General features: G+C 46.7%; 1 protein-coding gene across 1 annotated transcript in view; it reads right to left on the bottom strand.

The window, feature by feature from the left end:
• Positions 1 to 13,137: 13,137 nt before the first annotated feature.
• Positions 13,138 to 23,751, bottom strand: part of LOC149984850 (collagen alpha-1(VI) chain-like) — a 43,142-nt gene continuing 32,528 nt past the window's right edge. The window contains exons 29-34 of the mRNA XM_090189113.1: positions 15,147 to 15,280; positions 14,955 to 15,061; positions 14,666 to 14,852; positions 14,301 to 14,472; positions 14,114 to 14,143; positions 13,138 to 13,945 (exon numbers count right to left, since the gene is read on the bottom strand). Coding sequence (XP_090045239.1) covers positions 13,338 to 13,945; positions 14,114 to 14,143; positions 14,301 to 14,472; positions 14,666 to 14,852; positions 14,955 to 15,061; positions 15,147 to 15,280 — 1,238 coding nt within the window. The 3' untranslated portion in view covers positions 13,138 to 13,337. The remainder of the gene's footprint in view (positions 13,946 to 14,113; positions 14,144 to 14,300; positions 14,473 to 14,665; positions 14,853 to 14,954; positions 15,062 to 15,146; positions 15,281 to 23,751) is intronic.

Here is a 23,751-nt window from a genome sequence, read left to right as displayed (position 1 = left end):
CCTGAGCTGACAAGGTACAAATTTGTCGTTCTGCCCCTGAACAGGCAGTTAACCCACTGTTCCTAGGACATCATTGAAAATAAGAATTTGTTCTTAACTGACTTGCCTAGTTAAATAAAGGTAAAATACAAAATCTTGACTGATGTGTCTTGGCTGCCTATTTATAGGTTTGTGATCCAATAATACCACTATGCAGATGGGTACCATGATAGAATATCACTATGCAGATGGATCCTATGATAGAATACCACTATGCAGATGGGTATCATGATAGAATATCACTATGCAGATGGATCCTATGATAGAATACCACTATGCAGATGGGTATCATGATAGAATATCACTATGATTGGATGCCATTATAGATGCCATTATACCACTTTGCAGATGGATACCATTATAGAATCCCACTCTGCAGACTATCTTTCATGATAGTCTTTCATGGTTAAGCGTTGAGGAGAAATGGACTACTTCTCTTCTAGTCTTCTAACAAAACATTTATGTGTTGAAAATGCCCTTGATTAATATTTTTTCATATACTTCAAACAGACTTACAAACCCCACCATACATGCCTTTATGGTGTATCTTCACAGTATCCAAACAAAAAACAGATGTAATGTATCAAATCAAATTGTATGGTCACTTACACACACTTAGCAGATGTTATTGCGGGTGTAGCGAAAGGCTTGTATAGAGCCATGTCATGGTGGAATGCTCTGCCACCAGAGGTTACTCAGGCAAAAAGCAAGTTCAGCTTTAAAAAACAGATACAGAAAACATCTTCAAAGTGACTCTCCTATTTCTAAAGAGTTATTGTAATTTAACTATACTGTATAAGAATGAATATGGATATATAAATAGTGTGTAGATAGTATTTTTGTTGTCTCTTGGTGTCTTTCCTATATAAAACTTTTATGTTATTTGTAAACAAATATTTTGAATTTAATGTAATATATTATGTTGTTCTTGTCTATTTCTGTTGTGTACTTTGTAATGTATTTGTACGTTTTATGGGGACACTGTAATGGCTTTCCTCCTGGGAAGGAGAGGCGGATCAAAATGCAGCGTGGTTATAGTTCATGTTTTTTAATAAGTAAACTCAACATGAACATAATACAAAAAATAAACGTGGAAAAACCGAAACAGCCCTATCTGGTGCAACAAGCACAAAGACAGGAAACAACCACCCACCAAACCCAACACAAAACAGGCTACCTAAATATGGTTCCCAATCAGAGACAATGACTAACACATGCCTCTGATTGAGAACCATATCAGGCCCAAACACAGAAACAGACAAACTAGACATCCAACATAGAATGCCCACTCAGATCACACCCTGAGCAAACAAAACATAGAAACATGCAAAGCAAACTATGGTCAGGGTGTGACAGTACCCCCCCCCCCCCCCCCAAGGTGCGGACTCCGGCCGCAAAACCTGAACCTATTGGGGAGGGTCTGGGTGGGCATCTGTCCGCAGTGGCGGCTCTGGTGCTGGACGTGGCCCCCACTTCACCATAGTCTTAGTCCGCCTCATTGTCCGTCTCCGTGGCCTCCTAACCACGGCGACCCTTCTAAATGACTCCACTGGACTGAGGGGCAGCATCGGGACAGAGGGGCAGCTCGGGACAGAGGGGCAGCTCGGGACTGAGGGGCAGCTCAGTGCTGAGGGGTAGCTCCGTACTGGCTGACGACTCTGGCAGATCCTGGCTGACTGACGGCTCTGGCGGATCCTGGCTGACTGGCGGCTCTGGCGGATCCTGGCTGACTGGCGGCTCTGGCGGATCTGGCTGACTGGCGGCTCTGGCGGATCCTGGCTGACTGGCGGCTCTGGCGGATCCTGGCTGACTGGCGGATCCTGGCTGACTGGCGGATCCTGGCTGACTGACGGCTCTGGCGGATCCTGGCTGACTGGCGGATCCTGGCTGACTGGCGGCTCTGGCGGATCCTGGCTGACTGGCGGCTCTGGCGGATCCTGGCTGACGGGAGACTCTGGAAGATCCTGGCTGACGGGAGACTCTGGAAGATCCTGGCTGACGGGAGACTCTGGAAGATCCTGGCTGACGGGAGACTCTGGCGGCTCATGACAGACGGGAGACTCTGGCGGCTCATGACAGACGGGAGACTCTGGCGGCTCATGACAGACGGGAGACTCTGGCGGCTCATGACAGACGGGAGACTCTGGCGGCTCATGACAGACGGGAGACTCTGGCGGCTCATGACAGACGGGAGACTCTGGTGGCTCATGACAGACGGGAGACTGGCGGCTCATGACAGACGGGAGACTCTGGCGGCTCATGACAGACGGGAGACTCTGCGGCTCATGACAGACGGGAGACTCTAGCGGCTCTGGACAGACAGGAGACTCTAGCGGCTCTGGACAGACGGGAGACTCTAGCGGCTCTGGACAGACGGGAGACTCTAGCGGCTTTGGACAGACGGGAGACTCTAGCGGCTCTGGACAGACGGGAGACTCTAGCGGCTCTGGACATACGGGAGACTCTAGCGGCTCTGGACAGACGGGAGACTCTAGCGGCTCTGGACAGACAGGAGACTCTAGCAGCGCTGGAGAGGAGGAAGGCTCTGGCAGCGCTGGACAGGCGAGGCGCACTGTAGGCCTGGGGCGTGGTGCCGGCACTGGTGGTACTGTGCCGAGGACACGCACCTCAGGGCGAGTGCGGGGAGCTGCCACCGGAGGGCTGGTGCGTGGAGGTGGTACTGGATAGACGGGACCGTGCAGGCGCACTGGAGCTCTTGAGCACCGAATCTGCCCAACCTTACCTGGTTGAATGCTCCCGGTCGCCCTGCCAGTGCGGCAAGGTGGAATAGCCCGCACTGGGCTGTGCAGGCGAACCGGGGACACCATGCGCAAGGCTGGTGCCATGTACGCCGGCCCAAGGAGATGCACTGGAGACCAGATGCGTAGAGCCGGCTTCATGGCACTTGGCTCGATGCCCACTCTAGCCAGGCTGATACGAGGAGCTGGTATGTACCGCACCGGGCTATGCACCCGCACTGGGGACACCGTGCGCTGCACAGCATAACACGGTGCCTGCCCGGTCTCTCTCGCACCCGGTAAGCACAGGAAGTTGGCGCAGGTCTCCTACCTGGCTTCGCCATACTCCCTGTGTGCCCCCACCCAAGACATTTTTGGGTCTGACTCTCGGGCTTCCATCCACGCCGCCGTGCTGCCTCCTCATACCAGCGCCTCTCCGCCTTCGCTGCCTCCAGCTCTTCTTTGGGGCGGCGATATTCTCCTGGCTGTGCCCAGGGTCGTTTACCGTCCAATTCGTCCTCCCATGTCCATTCCTCCTTGCGCTGCTCCTGCTGCCGCTTCTCCTGCTGCACCTTGGGGCGGCTACACTCCCCTGGCTTTGCCCAGGGTCCTCTCCCGTCGAGGATTTCCTCCCATGACCAAGAGTCTTGATTCTTCGGCCGCTGTTGCTGCTGCCCGTTACCACGACGCTTGGTCCTGTTGTGGTGGGTGGTTCTGTAACGGCTTTCCTCCTGGGAAGGAGAGGCGGACCAAACTCAACATGAACATAATACAAAACAATAAACGTGGCAAAACCGAAACAGCCCTATCTGGTGCAACAAACACAAAGACAGGAAACAGCCCTATTTTTTTTAAATTTTTTTTATAAAAATAATTTATTATCATCAATACCATTCATTCTTTACAACTCATAATTTCCATACAAACTCAAATAGTGGTATTTTAATTTAAACAAAACAAAAACCCCAAACAAAACCTCAGGGGAGCATCTTCCCTCCCCGTCATCCTACAAACTACCTTTCCCTATCTCCCCATCCCTAATCTATCCCCTTACAAATCTAAATGACACCCAGCCCTAAACCCCCCTTCCACCTCTCCCGGGCAGCATGCTGCCCCCACTTCCTCTCCTCCCTCTTCATCCTCCCCCTCAAATCTCCTTCCACCCTCCTCACTATCCCTTCCACCCCCCAATCTCTCCCTGTCTTCACCATGTTCTGCCTGGCTTCCCACAGCCCCCGTTTAAAGAGACTCATGAGAAGCCAGAGCAGAAACCTGTCCCTATCCGTCCCTCTCGCTCTCCCTACACCTCTCTCTAACCTGGCCCACGTCAATACAAAATCCCCCCTTACCAAACCTAACAACACCCGTGCCCTAGCCCATACTACTCCGGCAAAGGCACAGTCCCAAAAGACATGGCGCACAGTCTCCTCCCTGCCACAAGAAGATCTTGGACAGGTGGGGGATTGCACCAAACTATACCGGTACATGATGGAACGTACCGGCAAGCACTTATGGAGGCTCAACCAATTCAGGTCCTTGAGCCTGTTGTCCAGGCCCCGCGCCTGCACTCCCTCCCAGACCACTTCCGAGATGCCCACTACAGGCGCCGGACTCCCTGCCTTTCTGACCTCCTCGTACAGGTGCCTGTGATCTAAACCTACTCGGGCAACTTCAACCTCAGGGTGCTCACGCAGCCACTTGGCCGCATGACCAAAGTGCCACGGCAGCTGTTCCGCCCGAGGACCCGTGTTAGACCACACCATTACGCTTCTCGCCTGATACGAGAAGAACACCCGCAGGAGGTAACCGGACGGGTGTATCACTGGATGAGCAAGCTCCGTTAACAAGAAAGAAACAAAAATTGCGTCCAGCTTGAGGGGGAAATGTGGTACCCCCCTACCTCCCTCCCCGATGGGACAAAGCATGCGTGCCCTGGCGACCCACTCGCACCTGCCACTCCACATGAACTGAAACACAAGCCTCACTAGAGGCCTCCTCAGACTAGCCGGCAATGGGTAGATGTACGCCAAATACAAAAGAGACGGCAACACATCCACCTTTAGAACCAGGACTTTGCCCATAAAAGACAAATACCTAGCCTTCCACATTGCTAGCTTCCTCTGTACCACTGCGATACGCATGTTCCAGTTTAGCGTCGCTGAGCCGGAGGTCTCAAAATGGACCCCGAGAATCCTCAGGGCCCCCTCACAGAGAGATAACCCCCCGGGCACATCCGTTCTACCGCGCAATCTTCCGAAAAACTTGACGGAAGACTTTGCATGGTTCAGAACTGCTCCCGACGCTCGGGTGAAATCCCCAAAGATGGCAAGGGACCTTGTCAGGCACGAGTCCTTGCACAGCAGCAAGGAAGTGTCGTCGGCGTACTGCGTCATCTTAACACGCAGCCCACCACTTCCAGGGATCAACAAGCCTTCCACCCCTGTGTCTGCCCTAATGGCAGCCCCCAGAGGCTCCATGTACAGAACGAAGAGGAGAGCCGAGAGTGGGCACCCCTGCCTGACCCCAGACGAGAGGTCAAAAACGTCACCCAAGTGACTATTTACACTAACTCGGCACCCCGCTCCGACATATAATGTACGAATCCATCCTATGAACTTCTCCCCAAATCCTAATCGACCTAACACTCTGAATAAAAAGGATCTATTCACGCGATCAAAGGCTTTCGCCTGATCTAGCGCTGCTACCATTAAAGGCAGTCCTCTATCTTCAACCCAAGCGATGGAGTCCCTGATTAACTGTAGGTTCCATCTAATAGAGCGGCCCTCTACCCCGCACGTCTGATCCTCATGGACGACGTAGGGAAGGGCTGTGCGCAACCGGTCTGCTAAAACCTTTGCAAGTAGCTTGTAATCTACACACAGCATGGTCAACGGCCGCCAGTTGCCAAGGTCTGTTACTTCCCCCTTCTTATATAAAAGTGACAGCACACCAACAGCCATTGATCCCCCCGGGACCCCCGTCTCAAGGATGGCCTTCAAGACTTCGAGGACCACTGGTCCAAGTATACCCCAAAACTTGAGATAAAACTCAGCCGGCAGCCCATCTATCCCAGGCACCTTCCCTTTTCCCATCCTCCTAAGAGCGCTCTCAACCTCTTCTAGTGAGATCTGGGCCTCCATCACTTCTCTAATGTCCTCCGGCAACCGCCTGGACAAGTGTTCTAAAAACACATTTCCCTGCTCTACATCTATTTCCCTTTCCTTAAATAAACCTTGGAAATGATCAGTTGTCACCCTGACCATATCCTCTGGTTCTCTAACTATACTACCATTTTCTTCCCTAACGCCATGCATTACCTTCCTACTCTGTCTGGCCCTAACCGACTTAAAGAACATAGCAGAACAAGTCTCATTGTGTTCTAGAAAGCCACTATGCGCATGCTCCAGGAAAGCTCGAGCCTTCCGCTCCTGCAACTCCCTGAGCTGCGCTTTTAGGGTTGCGGATCTCTCCCAGTCAAACAACCCGCCGAGGTTGCCTGCCTCGTACTCGAGTTCAATTAACCTTTGGATACGATCCACCTCCCTCCTCTCCTCCCTTTTTTTCCTCTTGCAATATCCTATTATAAAAGCCCTAATCCTCACCTTAACTAAATCCCACCACTCTAACACCCCCTCGCACATGGACCGGAGACCCTCAAGCCTCCAAAAGAAACCATAAAACCCGTCAACAAAAGCCTGCTCCTCCAGCACATCCCGATCTAGCTTCCAGTACCCCCTACCAAAGAGGCAGACTGGCGACCCCACCTGCAGGAGCACCCCGTCGTGATCCGAAAAGGAAACAGGCAACAGCCGCCCAGACAACTTACCCAAAGACCTGGGTACAAAAATATAGTCGAGCCTCCGCTCAACCCCCCTGGAGTTGCGCCATGTAGGACCGTCCATTTTCGGAGTAGTGTGCAGACCACCATCTACCAGACCATGGCAAGCCATTAGCCTGGCAATGGCGCCTGCACTGCTATCCCCCCCTCTTCCTAAATCTGTATTAAAATCCCCCCCTATCACTAATTTCCTATTTGTGACACACAGGGGCGTCAGACAGTCCACCATCTCCCTCCTGTCTGCCACCACCTGTGGTCCATACACCACCACTAATCTAAAATTACAATCCCTTATCGTGACATCCACCCCTATAACCCTCCCCTGCATTACCACAAAAGAATCCTCCACTTTAACCTCCCTGTGCCCACACAAAATCCCTACCCCCGATGAGTGCACCCCCCCAACACCCCAAACCGACTCCCCCTTGTCCCACTCCCTCTTAAACCTATTAACATCCCCTCCATCCCTCAGGTGAACCTCCTGTAAAAAACAAAAATCAAACCCCACACCCTCCAAATAACTAAAAACCGCCCTCCTCTTAACACAATCCCTTAAACCCCTTACATTTAAACTAACAAAAGTAAAATCAGACCCCATGAAAGAATAAAATAAAAACATGTAATACACTCAAATTCTAAACCCAGACAGAAAAAAACAAAAACAGGAGACTCACCCGATGCTCCCCTGCTCCATATCTACCGGTGATGACACCATCTGTATTCCCAACATCCCCCCCTCTTCCTCCATCTCACCAACCCAGGATGCAGGAATAGTGTTTGGCTCCGGGGTGCCCTGCACCCTGGGTCTACCCCCACAATCCTCCCCCTCCCCAGTGCTGCAGCTGGATTGGAAAAAATTTGGGGAGGCTGAGTCCCCAAACAAAAAACTCCCCACCTCCTCCTGTACCCAGTCCTGAGTCCTGTTAGGTGTGTCCCCACCCAACAGATATTGAGAGCCTGTGGAAACCAGCAGCAACCCAGAGGTTTCTCCCACCCCCATCACTCTCTTGGCCATCCCCTCCCTCTCACTGTCGGCCAATCGCTCCCTCCTCTTCATTCTCTTCTTTGGTGATGACGGCAGTGGAGAGATACCAACCCCCCCCCCCGCCAGCTCCTCCACCATACCCCTCATCTCTTCCACCAGGGCACATTCCCCCCAGTCCACTTGCTCTTCCACCGTCTCCTTCTCCACCACTCCTCCATCGCCTTCTTCTCTCTCATGCTCCTCCACTCGGTTGCCGTCTTCCGCCGCTTTTCCTGGTTCTCCTACTCCCGTGCCTTCCGTTTCCTTCTCTCTTCCTTCCGCCGCTTCTTGCTCCTCCTCCTTCCTTGTGGCCTTCCCCTCTGGACCTGTACTCTGATCATGAGGCGTGCTTCCTTCCCCTCCTCTTCTTCCCCCATCCCCCGCCCCTGCTCCCCCCCCAGCCGCAGACGCATATGACCGCTGACGGGCCGGGCACCCCCGCCACAGGTGTGCTGACGAGCCACACCCATGGCACGTCTTAGGCTTGTCACAATCCCTCGCCTCATGATCCTCAGATGCACAAAATCTGCATTTTCTTGTACTGCATGAGGCGAATATGTGACCGTAGGCCATACAGCGTCTGCAAAATGGGGGCTGACGTGCATAAAACAACGTCCCCCTGTCAGCCCCTAGGGAGAACATAGCAGGAGGATGGAGGTAGCCACCATGTCCCTTTGGGTCCTCTCTGAGGAGGGCCTGGAAACCTCTCCTCCCATTCCAAAACCCAAGGGAGTCTTTGAGGTGCCTTGCTGAGGAGACGTTATCCATATATCTCCCCAGAAAAGCCCTCACCTCTTCGTCCTTAACGTAAGGGTTGTAAATGTTGACAGTTACAACCCTAAAATTATTCTTCGCCAGGCTTGTTATTTCGTAGTGGCACATCGGCCTCTCACCTCCCACTGCTCTTGCCCTTCTCAGGATATCATCGTGTTTTACCTCTGTATATAGTGCCACGTCGTATGCTCCCTCCAACGAGTTGCCTTGGAAACAAAACACGTCCTTCACCGTCAGCTTTAGAATCCCCATCAATATTATCCTTCCAAAAGATTCCCGTCCTAAAGGCTCCATCTCCTTTTCCTTCCAAGCAAACCTAATCGTGTTGGCCAGCCCAATCCCAGGGACCGACCGTGTTGATGTATTTAGCACCATCTCCGCAAGGAGAATGGCGCTCGTTCTCTTCTCTTCCAAAACAAGTGAAAAGAAAAAAACAAATGACTGAGCCTATCTGGTGCAAACAAACACTGAGACAGGAACAATCACCCACCAAACCCAACACAAAACAGGCTACCTAAATATGGTTCCCAATCAGAGACAATGACTAACACCTGCCTCTGATTGAGAACAGGCCCAAACACAGAAACAGACAAACTAGACATCCAACATAGAATGCCCACTCAGATCACACCCTGAGCAAACAAAACATAGAAACATACAAAGCAAACTATGGTCAGGGTGTGACAGACACCAGGAAAAATAGCTGCTACATGTGCAGTAGCTAGCTAATGGGGATCCTAATAAATTAAACTAAAGCATTTTAATAATTCTTCAGTCTCTTGATGTCAATCTACTCATGATGATTAATGATGTTGATTGTTTTTAAATTGCTTGTTTTTTGTTGTTGTTGCTTTGCATCGCTTTGAGATGTATTTATGTAATGATTAGCACTATAACAGTTAAAAACATTTTATATTATTATTACTAATCTCCAGAACCATGAATGAATTGAACTTCATCTTCATACACAAAGAGATCATTATGACATCATTGCTTTTGGAATTTGGAATTCCAATCCATTCTAGAACATTTGTAAAACCACTTGACCCATTTGCTTAGCTAGGTTCTATTCCATGGTTCCATGATCCATTTACTGTAAAAAATGAAGTCCTCACAAGTTTTCTTAAGAGAACCTTTTGTCACTGAAAGGCTAAGGAAGAGAACGGGTAAGCGCTCTGAAGTATTTTTGGCAAACGTAGCACTATCATGACATATTTATTTACAGTGCCTTGCGAAAGTATTCGGCCCCCTTGAACTTTGCGACCTTTTGCCACATTTCAGGCTTCAAACATAAAGATATAAAAGTGTATTTTTTTGTGAAGAATCAACAACAAGTGGGACACAATCATGAAGTGGAACGACATTTATTGGATATTTCAAACTTTTTTAACAAATCAAAAACTGAAAAATTGGGTGTGCAAAATTATTCAGCCCCTTTACTTTCAGTGCAGCAAACTCTCTCCAGAAGTTCAGTGAGGATCTCTGAATGATTCAATGTTGACCTAAATGACTAATGATGATAAATACAATCCACCTGTGTGTAATCAAGTCTCCGTATAAATGCACCTGCACTGTGATAGTCTCAGAGGTCCGTTAAAAGCGCAGAGAGCATCATGAAGAACAAGGAACACACCAGGCAGGTCCGAGATACTGTTGTGAAGAAGTTTAAAGCCGGATTTGGATACAAAAAGATTTCCCAAGCTTTAAACATCCCAAGGAGCACTGTGCAAGCGATAATATTGAAATGGAAGGAGTATCAGACCACTGCAAATCTACCAAGACCTGGCCGTCCCTCTAAACTTTCAGCTCATACAAGGAGAAGACTGATCAGAGATGCAGCCAAGAGGCCCATGATCACTCTGGATGAACTGCAGAGATCTACAGCTGAGGTGGGAGACTCTGTCCATAGGACAACAATCAGTCGTATATTGCACAAATCTGGCCTTTATGGAAGAGTGGCAAGAAGAAAGACATTTCTTAAAGATATCCATAAAAAGTGTTGTTTAAAGTTTGCCACAAGCCACCTGGGAGACACACCAAACATGTGGAAGAAGGTGCTCTGGTCAGATGAAACCAAAATTGAACTTTTTGGCAACAATGCAAAACGTTATGTTTGGCGTAAAAGCAACACAGCTCATCACCCTGAACACACCATCCCCACTGTCAAACATGGTGGTGGCAGCATCATGGTTTGGGCCTGCTTTTCTTCAGCAGGGACAGGGAAGATGGTTAAAATTGATTGGAAGATGGATGGAGCCAAATACAGGACCATTCTGGAAGAAAACCTGATGGAGTCTGCAAAAGACCTGAGACTGGGACGGAGATTTGTCTTCTAACAAGACAATGATCCAAAACATAAAGCAAAATCTACAATGGAATGGTTCAAAAATAAACATATCCAGGTGTTAGAATGGCCAAGTCAAAGTCCAGACCTGAATCCAATCGAGAATCTGTGGAAAGAACTGAAAACTGCTGTTCACAAATGCTCTCCATCCAACCTCACTGAGCTCGAGCTGTTTTGCAAGGAGGAATGGGAAAAAATGTCAGTCTCTCGATGTGCAAAACTGATAGAGACATACCCCAAGCGACTTACATCTGTAATCGCAGCAAAAGGTGGCGCTACAAAGTATTAACTTAAGGGGTTGAATAATTTTGCACGCCCAATTTTTCCGTTTTTGATTTGTTAAAAAAGTTTGAAATATCCAATAAATGTCGTTCCACTTCACGATTGTGTCCCACTTGTTGTTGATTCTTCACAAAAAAATACAGTCTTTATGTTTGAAGCCTGAAATGTGGCAAAAGGTCGCAAATTTCAAGGGGGCCGAATACTTTCGCAAGGCACTGTACATCCCATTTGATTTACAGTAAATATGAATCAGTATTGCCATAGCGTGACAGCAGGACCCTATTCTTTCTCTAACACCAGGTACCCAGTGGAGTCCTTTTCATGCTCAGGCATTAAGAGCAGCAGAACCCCCTAGTATACTTGGCTCCAAAACACCTCACACTCTCTGCCCTCCCCTGAAGCCAGCAGACATCTCCTACAGACACACGGCGAGGAAGGGAGGCAGTAGGTCAGTGGAGCCCAAGGAGCCGTCGTACACAGACCGCCTGGACTTCTGCTTCCTCAGAGCCTCCTCTGCCCTGGAGAAGTTCAATGGGGAACTGCTGTATAAGTGTGCCAGCTGCTTGTGGTACTATCCCAGCCTGTCCTCTCTGCAGACACACATCACCCTGGGCTTTATGGAGGGCTTCAGCTGCAGGGTCTACTACAGGAAGCTGAAGGAGCTGCGCTGCAGGAACGACATGAAGAGGATACAGGTGATCTCTCTGGAGACCACAGCCAAGAGAGTCAATCGCTTCTCAGCAGGAAATAGGGTGGCAGAGGAGCTGAGGAACAAGAGCAGTGAGGAGACAGAGAAGAAGAGCAGTGAGGAGCTGAGGAACAAGAGCAGTGAGGAGACAGAGAAGAAGAGCAGTGAGGAGCTGAGGAACAAGAGCAGTGAGGAGACAGAGAAGAAGAGCAGTGAGGAGCTGAGGAACAAGAGCAGTGAGGAGACAGAGAAGAAGAGCAGTGAGATTCAGAAGTTGCTTTCTGAGATAGAGGAACCCACTGATCATTACAGTCACTGAGATCATTATCCCTTTTTTCATTACAGATTCATTTTCACAGTAACAAAACATAGCTTTATTAAATAAAACGTTTTCATGATCCCTGCTTCTTATTATTCTCAGAGTACAGTTGGAGCCAGATATACTAAATACATGCTATTTCATAAGGGAATTAATGAGTACACTGATTAGCATCTGGGATTTCAAACAGCTGAATTTCTAACTCTGTCCATGGTGCTGAAGTTGGGTACATCCTGAGGCCAGTAGCCCAACACCCTCAGATAAGTACGGAGTACAAGGGAAAGCCTAGTGTCTTTTTGGACCGATCTGTAAAAGGTCCTTCTACAACAACTATGTCCTGCCCTGACCTGAGATATCTCTGTTTTCTTTATATTTTGGTTAGGTCAGGGTGTGACTAGGGAGGGTATGCTAGTTTTTGTATGCCTAGGGTTTTTGTAGGTCTAGGTGATTTGTATGTCTATGGTGGCCTGATATGGTTCCCAGTCAGCGGCAGCTGTTTATCATTGTCTCTGATTGAGGATCATATTTAGGTAGCCATTTCCCTTTGGTGTTTGTGGGATCTTGTCTACAATTAGGTGCCTGTGTTCACTAGTAGCGGTTCGTTTGGTTATTTGTTGTTTTGTTTCGGTGAGTTTCAGTTGATTACAAATATGTGGAACTCTATTCACGCTGCGCCTTGGTCCGATCCTTATAACGAACGTGGCAAACTATCACTAATCACTATGTAGAACAGAATAGCAGTATTTTCTAAGTGTGTGTTAGAGCTCCTCTACTCAGCCCTCTTTTCTCAACACTCCAACACTGCCCTCTAGTGCATTTTATTGGCATGTCTGGGTAATTCTTTAACTAAATGGCACTGCATATATTTGAAAATAATAGATTGTATTGTATTCAGAATGAGCTAGTTAGTTTGTCCAATATTTTATTTGTCAAGAAAAAATTTGAGCAAAAGAAAACTGTTCATCTTATCACCAAACTTACGGCGTAACGTTTATTAATCTACCCAAGTGCTTCTTATGACAAACATATTCATTTTATTTCACATGAAAAGCAGGAGGCCCTCAAAGGCATAAGGAAAACACACAAGTATAAAATGTGCACCATATCTATCTAATTTCTTAATACATGGCACAACAGGACAATTCATAGACAGTTCAGTAGTAGGGAGGTCTTTATGAGCGTTAGAGGGCTCCAGAGAGCTTTACAGAGCTTCAGAGAGCTTCAGAGAGCCTTAGAGAGCTTTACAGGGCTTCAGAGGGCTTTACAGAGCTTCAGAAAGCTTTAGAGAGCTTTAGAGAACTTTAGAGAGCTTTCTAGCCAGGCTCTGCATGACCACCCGTCTGGCCAGGTCACTGTACAGCGCCACTCGGTGGACACGACTATCCACGACGCGGTAATCAAACCCGTTCGCCTGTCCCGTCACCAGCTGGCACACGCCCGCCTCGTCAAAGCCCTCGCCCACAGTGACGGCCAGCAGCTGTGTGTTCTCTGCCAGAGCGGCGGCGGCGGCTCTGGGGATAGCAGCCCGGGCAGAGGCCACAGACCTGCCGTCTGTGAATACCACCACTTTCCTGGGGACAGCAGAGCGGCCCTCCCTCTGGAGGGTGGAGGTCAGGAAGGCCAGGGCAGCCGGTAAGTCGGTGGCCCCGTCCATGTAGAGCGTAGCTGCTAGCCCCGTTAGCACATCCTCAACCATAGCAGTGAAGGGCACCTCCACTCTCTGCTGCTGCCCATCGCTGTACTGCATGACGGACAGGCGGAGCAGCCCTCCCCGGTCCTGTGACAGCAGCCTGGCGGCCATGTTCTCAACAAACTCTCTGGCTCTGTAGAAGTTGGCCTGGCCCACACTGGAGGAGCCGTCCAACATGAAGACTATGTCTGTAGCTTCCTGGAAGTTGGCTGGAGGAAGAGTAGACTATTTTAGAACAGCAGTTGGGGTTCAGATACATTTACATACATTCCACTAAATCTTTAAATTGCAGTACTAGGCTCAATGCTAAAAAAAATAACGTATTGTAATGTATAGGAAACTGTGACCATAAAAACAAGGGAGAGGAGCAGTCTTACCTGGACAGGTGTAATCAGGACATTTCTTATCTGTAAACACAACCCAGACCTTAGTTGAGAGCATAGGAACATAGCATGTAGCTAGCTCCTGATATTGTAAATTAGGGCTAGCCTGTACATAGACTACCTTAGCAGATGTAGCTAGCTCCAGATATTGTAAATTAGAGCTAGCCTGTACACAGTCTACCTTGGCAGATATAGCCAGTAACGTTGTTGAAGAAGGAGTCCTCCAGCAGTTGCACGTAGTCTGTAATCTTCAGGTAGAGTCCAGGTGAGGCTGTGCCCAGACAGGTGATCTCCTCCAGCATGGCAGCGTAGGACGCCCGTCTGAAGATGTCACCTATGCCAATGCCCACCACCTGAGGAGCCAAGATGGAGGACATACTGAGGCTTTGCCACAAAATGGCAGACTTGGAGGAGAGAGAGATGGTTCTCTTTATGTCTAATGAAATTAATCCTTGGTCCTGACATCATCTCTTCACCCCCAACCTATACATGTCCTTCAGCCCACTCTCCCCCATCCCATTGCCCAGTCCCATTGACATCCCTCACCCTTATATTGGGCACAGAGCAGAGGGAGGACAGCGGTTTGGCGTCCCGGCGGGTGTCCGACCGTCCGTCTGTCAAGACTATGGCCACCTTTCGGTCCAGCTGGGAGCTGCCGAATGCCTGCCGGGCGAAATCCAGCGCCTCTCCCGTGTACGTACCACCGGCAATCCAGCGCATGTTTCTCACCGAGCTGCAAGTATGGGACATCAAACACAACAGTTAGTCAGTCAGTCAGTCAACTGATATCAGGTAACTGCTGTACTTTGGACTTTTGACTCTTATCTGGTCGGACCTTTTGAGCTGTGCTACTGTGGTGATCTTGGGGTCCTCCATAGATACCAGCTCCTGGGTGCCGTCATGGCTGTACTGAACTACACCCACTCGTGATCCTAGCTCCTTCTGCAAACAGAAACACACACAGAGAAACAACATTTAGTTAAGGCCCCTCTCTCACCCAGGGAAGTCAGGACAAATGTTCACCCACCTTGTCTTTGCTGAACTTGGTAATCTTGTTGATGATTCGAATTATAAACTCTTTTTCCAGGGTGAAGTTCTGCAGCCCAACACTCTCTGAACTGTCCAGTACAAAGAGTAGCTTCACCGGACCACACTCACACACTGTGAATGCCAGTTACATTGTCATTATAATAATATCATGATATATTCTGAGCATCATACACCATATGAATAGTACAGATGAAGGATCTTCATTTGATCACTCTTTTGTTGCTGAAAAATGTCCTGCGCAGCAGGAAATGCAAACTTGTAGTGTGTTCGAGGTTTAAAAAAGCTTCTAAAGTTTGTAATTTACACTTTAGAATGTCAGACTTGATTTGCCCTAATGAAAAATGTATCAACTCCTACAAAAAAATCCCAGTTAACTATAATCCACATAATAATTCACATTCCCTGTTGCTGCAGGATTATTTCCTTGCTGTAGCAAACTGTCTCAAATTAAGATCGTACATCTCTATATCTATGTGACTATTTACAATACATGCTGTGGATGTAATTTGGTGCCTCTCAGAGTCTCTCACTGGCATACAGAGTGAAATTGAATCTTGAAAATTGAAACTGAAAGTCATGCAAGGATGTAAAATAATGCCATGTGTAACTGTTAAGCGCTAAAACTTTGTATGGTCCAGGAACTTACCACAGCATGCTACAAGAGAAAAACAAAGACATTACATCAATATCCACCCTGATTGATATCTTAATCACAGCCCCATCATTTATAGTTTTTTTTTTTTTTACTATCACTAACATCCTTTTGTCCAATCTGTAGTCACATTTTCAAAACTCTAAACACGATTAGCACAACATCTGTCTGTTGTGGACCATACCAATAACACAATTCATGTTGTTTTCACAGAATATTCAGTCAATTAACACGTTTCTAAAATGCTTACACTTTCTTTACATACAAGCTTACCCAATACCATAATGAGGGATCTTTCTTGTCTTATTTATAAATGCTTGCACACAGTATGCCAGAAATTAACGTCATTTATGTAGACGAGGCAGGGTTTAACCAGGGAAAAACACGTTTGTGGGGAAGAAAGGTCATCGGGAAAAGGGCCACCGTTGATGTCCCGGGTCAGAGAGGAGCAAATATCACAATGTGTCCTGCAATCTCTCTGGTTCGGTCCTGCAGAAATGCCAGATTGGTCCCTACAACACTGAGCTACTTCTTCTGTTTTTAGATGACCTCCACAAACAACTGGTGCCAGAAGCAGAAAGGGAACAGGAGGGAGGAAACACTGAGCAATTATTTTCTGCCTGGAGGTGGAAAGTGTATGATCAATGGCCACATGACCGTGATCTTGCAGAGTTACTCCACCTCAAGAATTGCATTTGGTGAATGGCTCGGAACACACATACTCATTCAAGCAAATGAGAAATAAGTGCACTCAGGCTATCCGGAAGGCCAACGTTAGTTACTTTACGGAGCAGTTCTCTCTCTGTGGGTCTAGCCCCAAGAAGTTCTGGAAAACGGTTAAAGACCTGGAGAATAAACCCTCCTCCTCACAGCTGCCCATGTTCCTTAAAGTTGATGATATGGTTGTTACTGACAAGAAGCACATGGCTGAGCTCTTTAATCACCACTTCGTTAGGTCGGGATTCCTATTTGACTCAGCCACGCCTCCTTGCCCGTCCAACATTTCCTCATCTCCCACCCCTTCTAATGTGGCTATCCCCGATGCTTCTCCCTCTTTTTCCTCTGCCCTGCAACAAAGTTTCTCCCTGCAGGCAGTCACTGAGTCAAAGGTGCTAAAGAAGCTCCTGAAACTTGACCTAAAAAAAACACCTACAGTGCCTTGCGAAAGTATTCGGCCCCCTTGAACTTTGCGACCTTTTGCCACATTTCAGGCTTCAAACATAAACAATTGGGACACAATCATGAAGTGGAACGACATTTATTGGATATTTCAAACTTTTTTAACAAATCAAAAACTGAAAAATTGGGCGTGCAAAATTATTCAGCCCCCTTAAGTTAATACTTTGTATCGCCACCTTTTGCTGCGATTACAGCTGTAAGTCGCTTGGGGTATGTCTCTATCACATCGAGAGACTGACATTTTTCCCATTCCTCCTTGCAAAACAGCTCGAGCTCAGTGAGGTTGGATGGAGAGCATTTGTGAACAGCAGTTTTCAGTTCTTTCCACAGATACTCGATTGGATTCAGGTCTGGACTTTGACTTGGCCATTCTAACACCTGGATATGTTTATTATTGAACCATTCCATTGTAGATTTTGCTTTATGTTTTGGATCATTGTCTTGTTGGAAGACAAATCTCCGTCCCAGTCTCAGGTCTTTTGCAGACTCCATCAGGTTTTCTTCCAGAATGGTCCTGTATTTGGCTCCATCCATCTTCCAATCAATTTTAACCATCTTCCCTGTCCCTGCTGAAGAAAAGCAGGCCCAAACCATGATGCTGCCACCACCATGTTTGACAGTGGTGATGGTGTGTTCAGGGTGATGAGCTGTGTTGCTTTTACGCCAAACATAACATTTTGCATTGTTGCCAAAAAGTTCCATTTTGGTTTCATCTGACCAGAGCACCTTCTTCCACATGTTTGGTGTGTCTCCCAGGTGGCTTGTGGCAAACTTTAAACAACACTTTTTATGGATATCTTTAAGAAATGGCTTTCTTCTTGCCACTCTTCCATAAAGGCCAGATTTGTGCAATATACGACTGATTGTTGTCCTATGGACAGAGTCTCCCACCTCAGCTGTAGATCTCTGCAGTTCATCCAGAGTGATCATGGGCCTCTTGGCTGCATCTCTGATCAGTCTTCTCCTTGTATGAGCTGAAAGTTTAGAGGGACGGCCAGGTCTTGGTAGATTTGCAGTGGTCTGATACTCCTTCCATTTCAATATTATCGCTTGCACAGTGCTCATTGGGATGTTTAAAGTTTGGGAAATCTTTTTGTATCCAAATCCGGCTTTAAACTTCTTCACAACAGTATCTCGGACCTGCCTGGTGTGTTCCTTCTTCTTCATGATGCTCTCTGCGCTTTTAACGGACCTCTGAGAGTATCACAGTGCAGGTGCATTTATACGGAGACTTGATTACACACAGGTGGATTGTATTTATCATCATTAGTCATTTAGGTCAACATTGGATCATTCAGAGATCCCCACTGAACTTCTGGTAAGAGTTTGCTGCACTGAAAGTAAAGGGGCTGAATAATTTTGCACGCCCAATTTTTCAGTTTTTGATTTGTTAAAAAAGTTTTAAATATCCAATAAATGTTGTTCCACTTCATGATTGTGTCCCACTTGTTGTTGATTCTTCACAAAAAAATACAGTTTTATATCTTTATGTTTGAAGCCTGAAATGTGGCAAAAGGTCGCAAAGTTCAAGGGGGCCGAATACTTTCGCAAGGCACTGTTGGTCAGATGGTTTAGACCCTTTCTTATTTAAGGTTGCTACCCCTATCATCGCCAAGCCTATCTCCAACCTTTTTAACCTTTCTGGGGAGGATCCCCTTGCTTGGAAGGCAGCCATGGTTTGTTCTTTATTTAAAGGGGGAGATCAAGCTGATCCTAACTGTTATAGGCATATTTCTATTTTGCCCTGTTTATCAAAAGTGTTGGAAAAACTTGTCAATAATCAACTGACTGACTTTCTTGATGTCTATATTATTCTCTATGGTATGCAATCTGGTTTCTGCTCAGGTTATGGATGTATCACTGTAACATTAATGGTCCTCAATGATGCCACCATTGCCCTTGATTCTAAGCAATGTTGTAATGCTATTTTTATTGACTTGGCCAAAGCTTTGATATGGTAGACCATTCCATTCTTGGGAGTATTGGTGTCTCTGAGGGGTCTTTGGCCTGGTTTACTAACTATCTCTCTCAAAGAGTGCAGTGTATAAAGTCAGAAAATCTGCTGTCTCAGCCACTGTGTCACCAAGGAAGTACCCCAATATCAGTATCCCGCACTCTTTATGTAGTGTTGTCTCGTCGTGATGTGTTTTTTAATCCCAGCCCCCGTCCCCGCAGGGGGCCTTTTGCCTTTTGGTTGGCCGTCATTGTAAATAATAATTTGTTCTTAACTGACTTGCCTAGTTAAATAAAGGTTAAATAAAAATATTACAAATTGAAGTGACCAAATGTCCCTCCTGGATGCAATGGATGCTGGCTGCAGAGACATCTCAGCTGAAGACTGCCAGGGGTGGATGAAGCATGACAAGCGTTTCTATCCAAGGTACAGAGACTTCTCAGCTGAAGACTGCCAGGGGTGGATAAGGCAGGCCAAGCGTTACTATCCAAGGTACAGAGACTTCTCAGCTGAAGACTGCCAGGGGTGGATAAGGCAGGCCAAGCGTTTCTATCCAAGGTACAGAGACTTCTCAGCTGAAGACTGCCAGGGGTGGATAAGGCAGGCCAAGCGTTACTATCCAAGGTGCATAGCGAGAGATGACATAAGATGTGATGTGGACGAGAACATGTGTCTAAATGCTGAAGATGGTATAGATTAGAACAGGACGGGGCATTTTACTGGTTTTACCTTCTGTGTCTTTTTTACTGTAATTGTGTTTTATTTTAACACATTTGGAACCAAAGGCCATGTATGTTGGAGGTGTTGTTGAACCAAAGGCCATGTATGTTGGATGTGTTGTTGAACCAAAATCCATGTATGTTGGATGTGTTGTTGAACCAAAGGCCATGTATGTTGGATGTGTTGTTGAACCAAAGGCCATGTATGTTGGAGGTGTTGTTGAACCAAAGGCCATGTATGTTGGAGGTGTTGTTGAACCAAAGGCCATGTATGTTGGAGGTGTTGTTGAACCAAAGGCCATGCATGTTGGAGGTGTTGTTGAACCAAAGGCCATGTATGTTGGATGTGTTGTTGAACCAAAGGTCATGTATGTTGGAGGTGTTGTTGAACCAAAGGCCATGTATGTTGGAGGTGTTGTTGAACCAAAGGCCATGTATGTTGGATGTGTTGTTGAACCAAAGGCCATGTATGTTGGATGTGTTGTTGAACCAAAGGCCATGTATGTTGGATGTGTTGTTGAACCAAAGGCCATGTATGTTGGAGGTGTTGTTGAACCAAAGGCCATGTATGTTGGATGTGTTGTTGAACCAAAGGTCATGTATGTTGGAGGTGTTGTTGAACCAAAGGTCATGTATGTTGGAGGTGTTGTTGAACCAAAGGCCATGTATGTTGGATGTGTTGTTGAACCAAAGGCCATGTATGTTGGATGTGTTGTTGAACCAAAGGCCATGTACAGTGCCTTGCGAAAGTATTCGGCCCCCTTGAACTTTGCGACCTTTTGCCACATTTCAGGCTTCAAACATAAAGATATAAAACTGTATTCTTTTGTGAAGAATCAACAACAAGTGGGACACAATCATGAAGTGGAACGACATTTATTGGATATTTCAAACTTTTTTAACAAATCAAAAACTGAAAAATTGGGTGTGCAAAATTATTCAGCCCCTTTACTTTCAGTGCAGCAAACTCTCTCCAGAAGTTCAGTGAGGATCTCTGAATGATCCAATGTTGACCTAAATGACTAATGATGATAAATACAATCCACCTGTGTGTAATCAAGTCTCCGTATAAATGCACCTGCACTGTGATAGTCTCAGAGGTCCGTTAAAAGCGCAGAGAGCATCATGAAGAACAAGGAACACACCAGGCAGGTCCGAGATAATGTTGTGAAGAAGTTTAAAGCCGGATTTGGATACCAAAAGATTTCCCAAGCTTTAAACATCCCAAGGAGCACTGTGCAAGCGATAATATTGAAATGGAAGGAGTATCAGACCACTGCAAATCTACCAAGACCTGGCCGTCCCTCTAAACTTTCAGTTCATACAAGGAGAAGACTGATCAGAGATGCAGCCAAGAGGCCCATGATCACTCTGGATGAACTGCAGAGATCTACAGCTGAGGTGGGAGACTCTGTCCATAGGACAACAATCAGTCGTATATTGCACAAATCTGGCCTTTATGGAAGAGTGGCAAGAAGAAAGACATTTCTTAAAGATATCCATAAAAAGTGTTGTTTAAGGTTTGCCACAAGCCACCTGGGAGACACACCAAACATGTGGAAGAAGGTGCTCTGGTCAGATGAAACAAAAATTGAACTTTTTGGCAACAATGCAAAACGTTATGTTTGCCGTAAAAGCAACACAGCTGAACACACCATCCCCACTGTCAAACATGGTGGTGGCTACATCATGGTTTGGGCCTGCTTTTCATCAGCAGGGACAGGGAAGATGGTTAAAATTGATGGGAAGATGGATGGAGCCAAATACAGGACCATTCTGGAAGAAAACCTGATGGAGTCTGCAAAAGACCTGAGACTGGGACGGAGATTTGTCTTCCAACAAGACAATGATCCAAAACATAAAGCAAAATCTACAATGGAATGGTTCTTAAATAAACATATCCAGGTGTTAGAATGGCCAAGTCAAAGTCCAGACCTGAATCCAATCGAGAATCTGTGGAAAGAACTGTAAACTGCTGTTCACAAATGCTCTCCATCCAACCTCACTGAGCTCGAGCTGTTTTGCAAGGAGGAATGGGAAAAAATTGCAGTCTCTCGATGTGCAAAACTGATAGAGACATACCCCAAGCGACTTACAGCTGTAATCGCAGCAAAAGGTGGCGCTACAAAGTATTAACTTAAGGGGGCTGAATAATTTTGCACGCCCAATTTTTCAGTTTTTGATTTGTTAAAAAAGTTTGAAATATCCAATAAATGTCGTTCCACTTCATGATTGTGTCCCACTTGTTGTTGATTCTTCACAAAAAAATACAGTTTTATATCTTTATGTTTGAAGCCTGAAATGTGGCAAAAGGTCGCAAAGTTCAAGGGGGCCGAATACTTTCACAAGGCACTGTATGTTGGATGTGTTGTTGAACCAAAGGCCATGTGTGTTGGAGGTGTTGTTGATCCAAAGGTCATGTATGTTGGATGTGTTGTTGAACCAAAGGCCATGTATGTTGGATGTGTTGTTGAACCAAAGGCCATGTATGTTGGATGTGTTGTTGAACCAAAGGCCATGTATGTTGGATGTGTTGTTGAACCAAAGGCCATGTATGTTGGATGTGTTGTTGAACCAAAGGCCATGCATGTTGGAGGTGTTGTTGAACCAAAGGCCATGTATGTTGGATGTGTTGTTGAACCAAAGGCCATGTATGTTGGAGGTGTTGTTGAACCAAAGGCCATGTATGTTGGAGGTGTTGTTGAACCAAAGGCCATGCATGTTGGATGTGTTGTTGACCCAAAGGTCATGTATGTTGGAGGTGTTGTTGAACCAAAGGCCATGCATGTTGGAGGTGTTGTTGAAACAAAGGCCGTGTATGTTGGATGTGTTGTTGAACCAAAGGCCATGTATGTTGGAGGTGTTGTTGAACCAAAGGCCATGTGTTTTGGAGGTGTTGTTGATCCAAAGGTCATGTATGTTGGATGTGTTGTTGAACCAAAGGCCATGTATGTTGGATGTGTTGTTGAACCAAAGGCCATGTATGTTGGATGTGTTGTTGAACCAAAGGCCATGTATGTTGGATGTGTTGTTGAACCAAAGGCCATGCATGTTGGAGGTGTTGTTGAACCAAAGGCCATGTATGTTGGATGTGTTGTTGAACCAAAGGCCATGTATGTTGGAGGTGTTGTTGAACCAAAGGCCATGTATGTTGGAGGTGTTGTTGAACCAAAGGCCATGCATGTTGGATGTGTTGTTGACCCAAAGGTCATGTATGTTGGAGGTGTTGTTGAACCAAAGGCCATGCATGTTGGAGGTGTTGTTGAAACAAAGGCCGTGTATGTTGGATGTGTTGTTGAACCAAAGGCCATGTATGTTGGAGGTGTTGTTGAACCAAAGGCCATGCATGTTGGATGTGTTGTTGAACCAAAGGCCATGTGTGTTGGAGGTGTTGTTGAACCAAAGGCCATGTATGTTGGATGTGTTGTTGAACCAAAGGCCATGTATGTTGGATGTGTTGTTGAGCCAAAGGCCATGTATGTTGGATGTGTTGTTGAACCAAAGGTCATGTATGTTGGAGGTGTTGTTGAACCAAAGGCCATGCATGTTGGAGGTGTTGTTGAACCAAAGGCCATGCATGTTGGATGTGTTGTTGAACCAAAGGCCATGTGTGTTGGAGGTGTTGTTGAACCAAAGGCCATGTTCGTTGGATGTGTTGTTGAACCAAAGGCCATGTATGTTGGATGTGTTGTTGAACCAAAGGCCATGTATGTTGGATGTGTTGTTGAACCAAAGGCCATGTATGTTGGATGTGTTGTTGAACCAAAGGCCATGTATGTTGGATGTGTTGTTGAACCAAAGGCCATGTATGTTGGATGTGTTGTTGAACCAAAGGCCATGTATGTTGGATGTGTTGTTGAACCAAAGGTCATGTATGTTGGAGGTGTTGTTGAACCAAAGGCCATGTATGTTGGATGTGTTGTTGAACCAAAGGCCATGTATGTTGGATGTGTTGTTGAACCAAAGGCCATGTATGTTGGATGTGTTGTTGAACCAAAGGCCATGTATGTTGGATGTGTTGTTGAACCAAAGGTCATGTATGTTGGAGGTGTTGTTGAACCAAAGGCCATGCGTGTTG

This window comes from Oncorhynchus mykiss, chromosome 2 (genome assembly GCF_057628025.1).
Source record: "Oncorhynchus mykiss isolate SJ-2025 chromosome 2, ASM5762802v1, whole genome shotgun sequence".
Lineage (NCBI taxonomy): Eukaryota > Metazoa > Chordata > Actinopteri > Salmoniformes > Salmonidae > Oncorhynchus > Oncorhynchus mykiss.
This window is presented reverse-complemented; position numbering and strand designations above follow the sequence as displayed.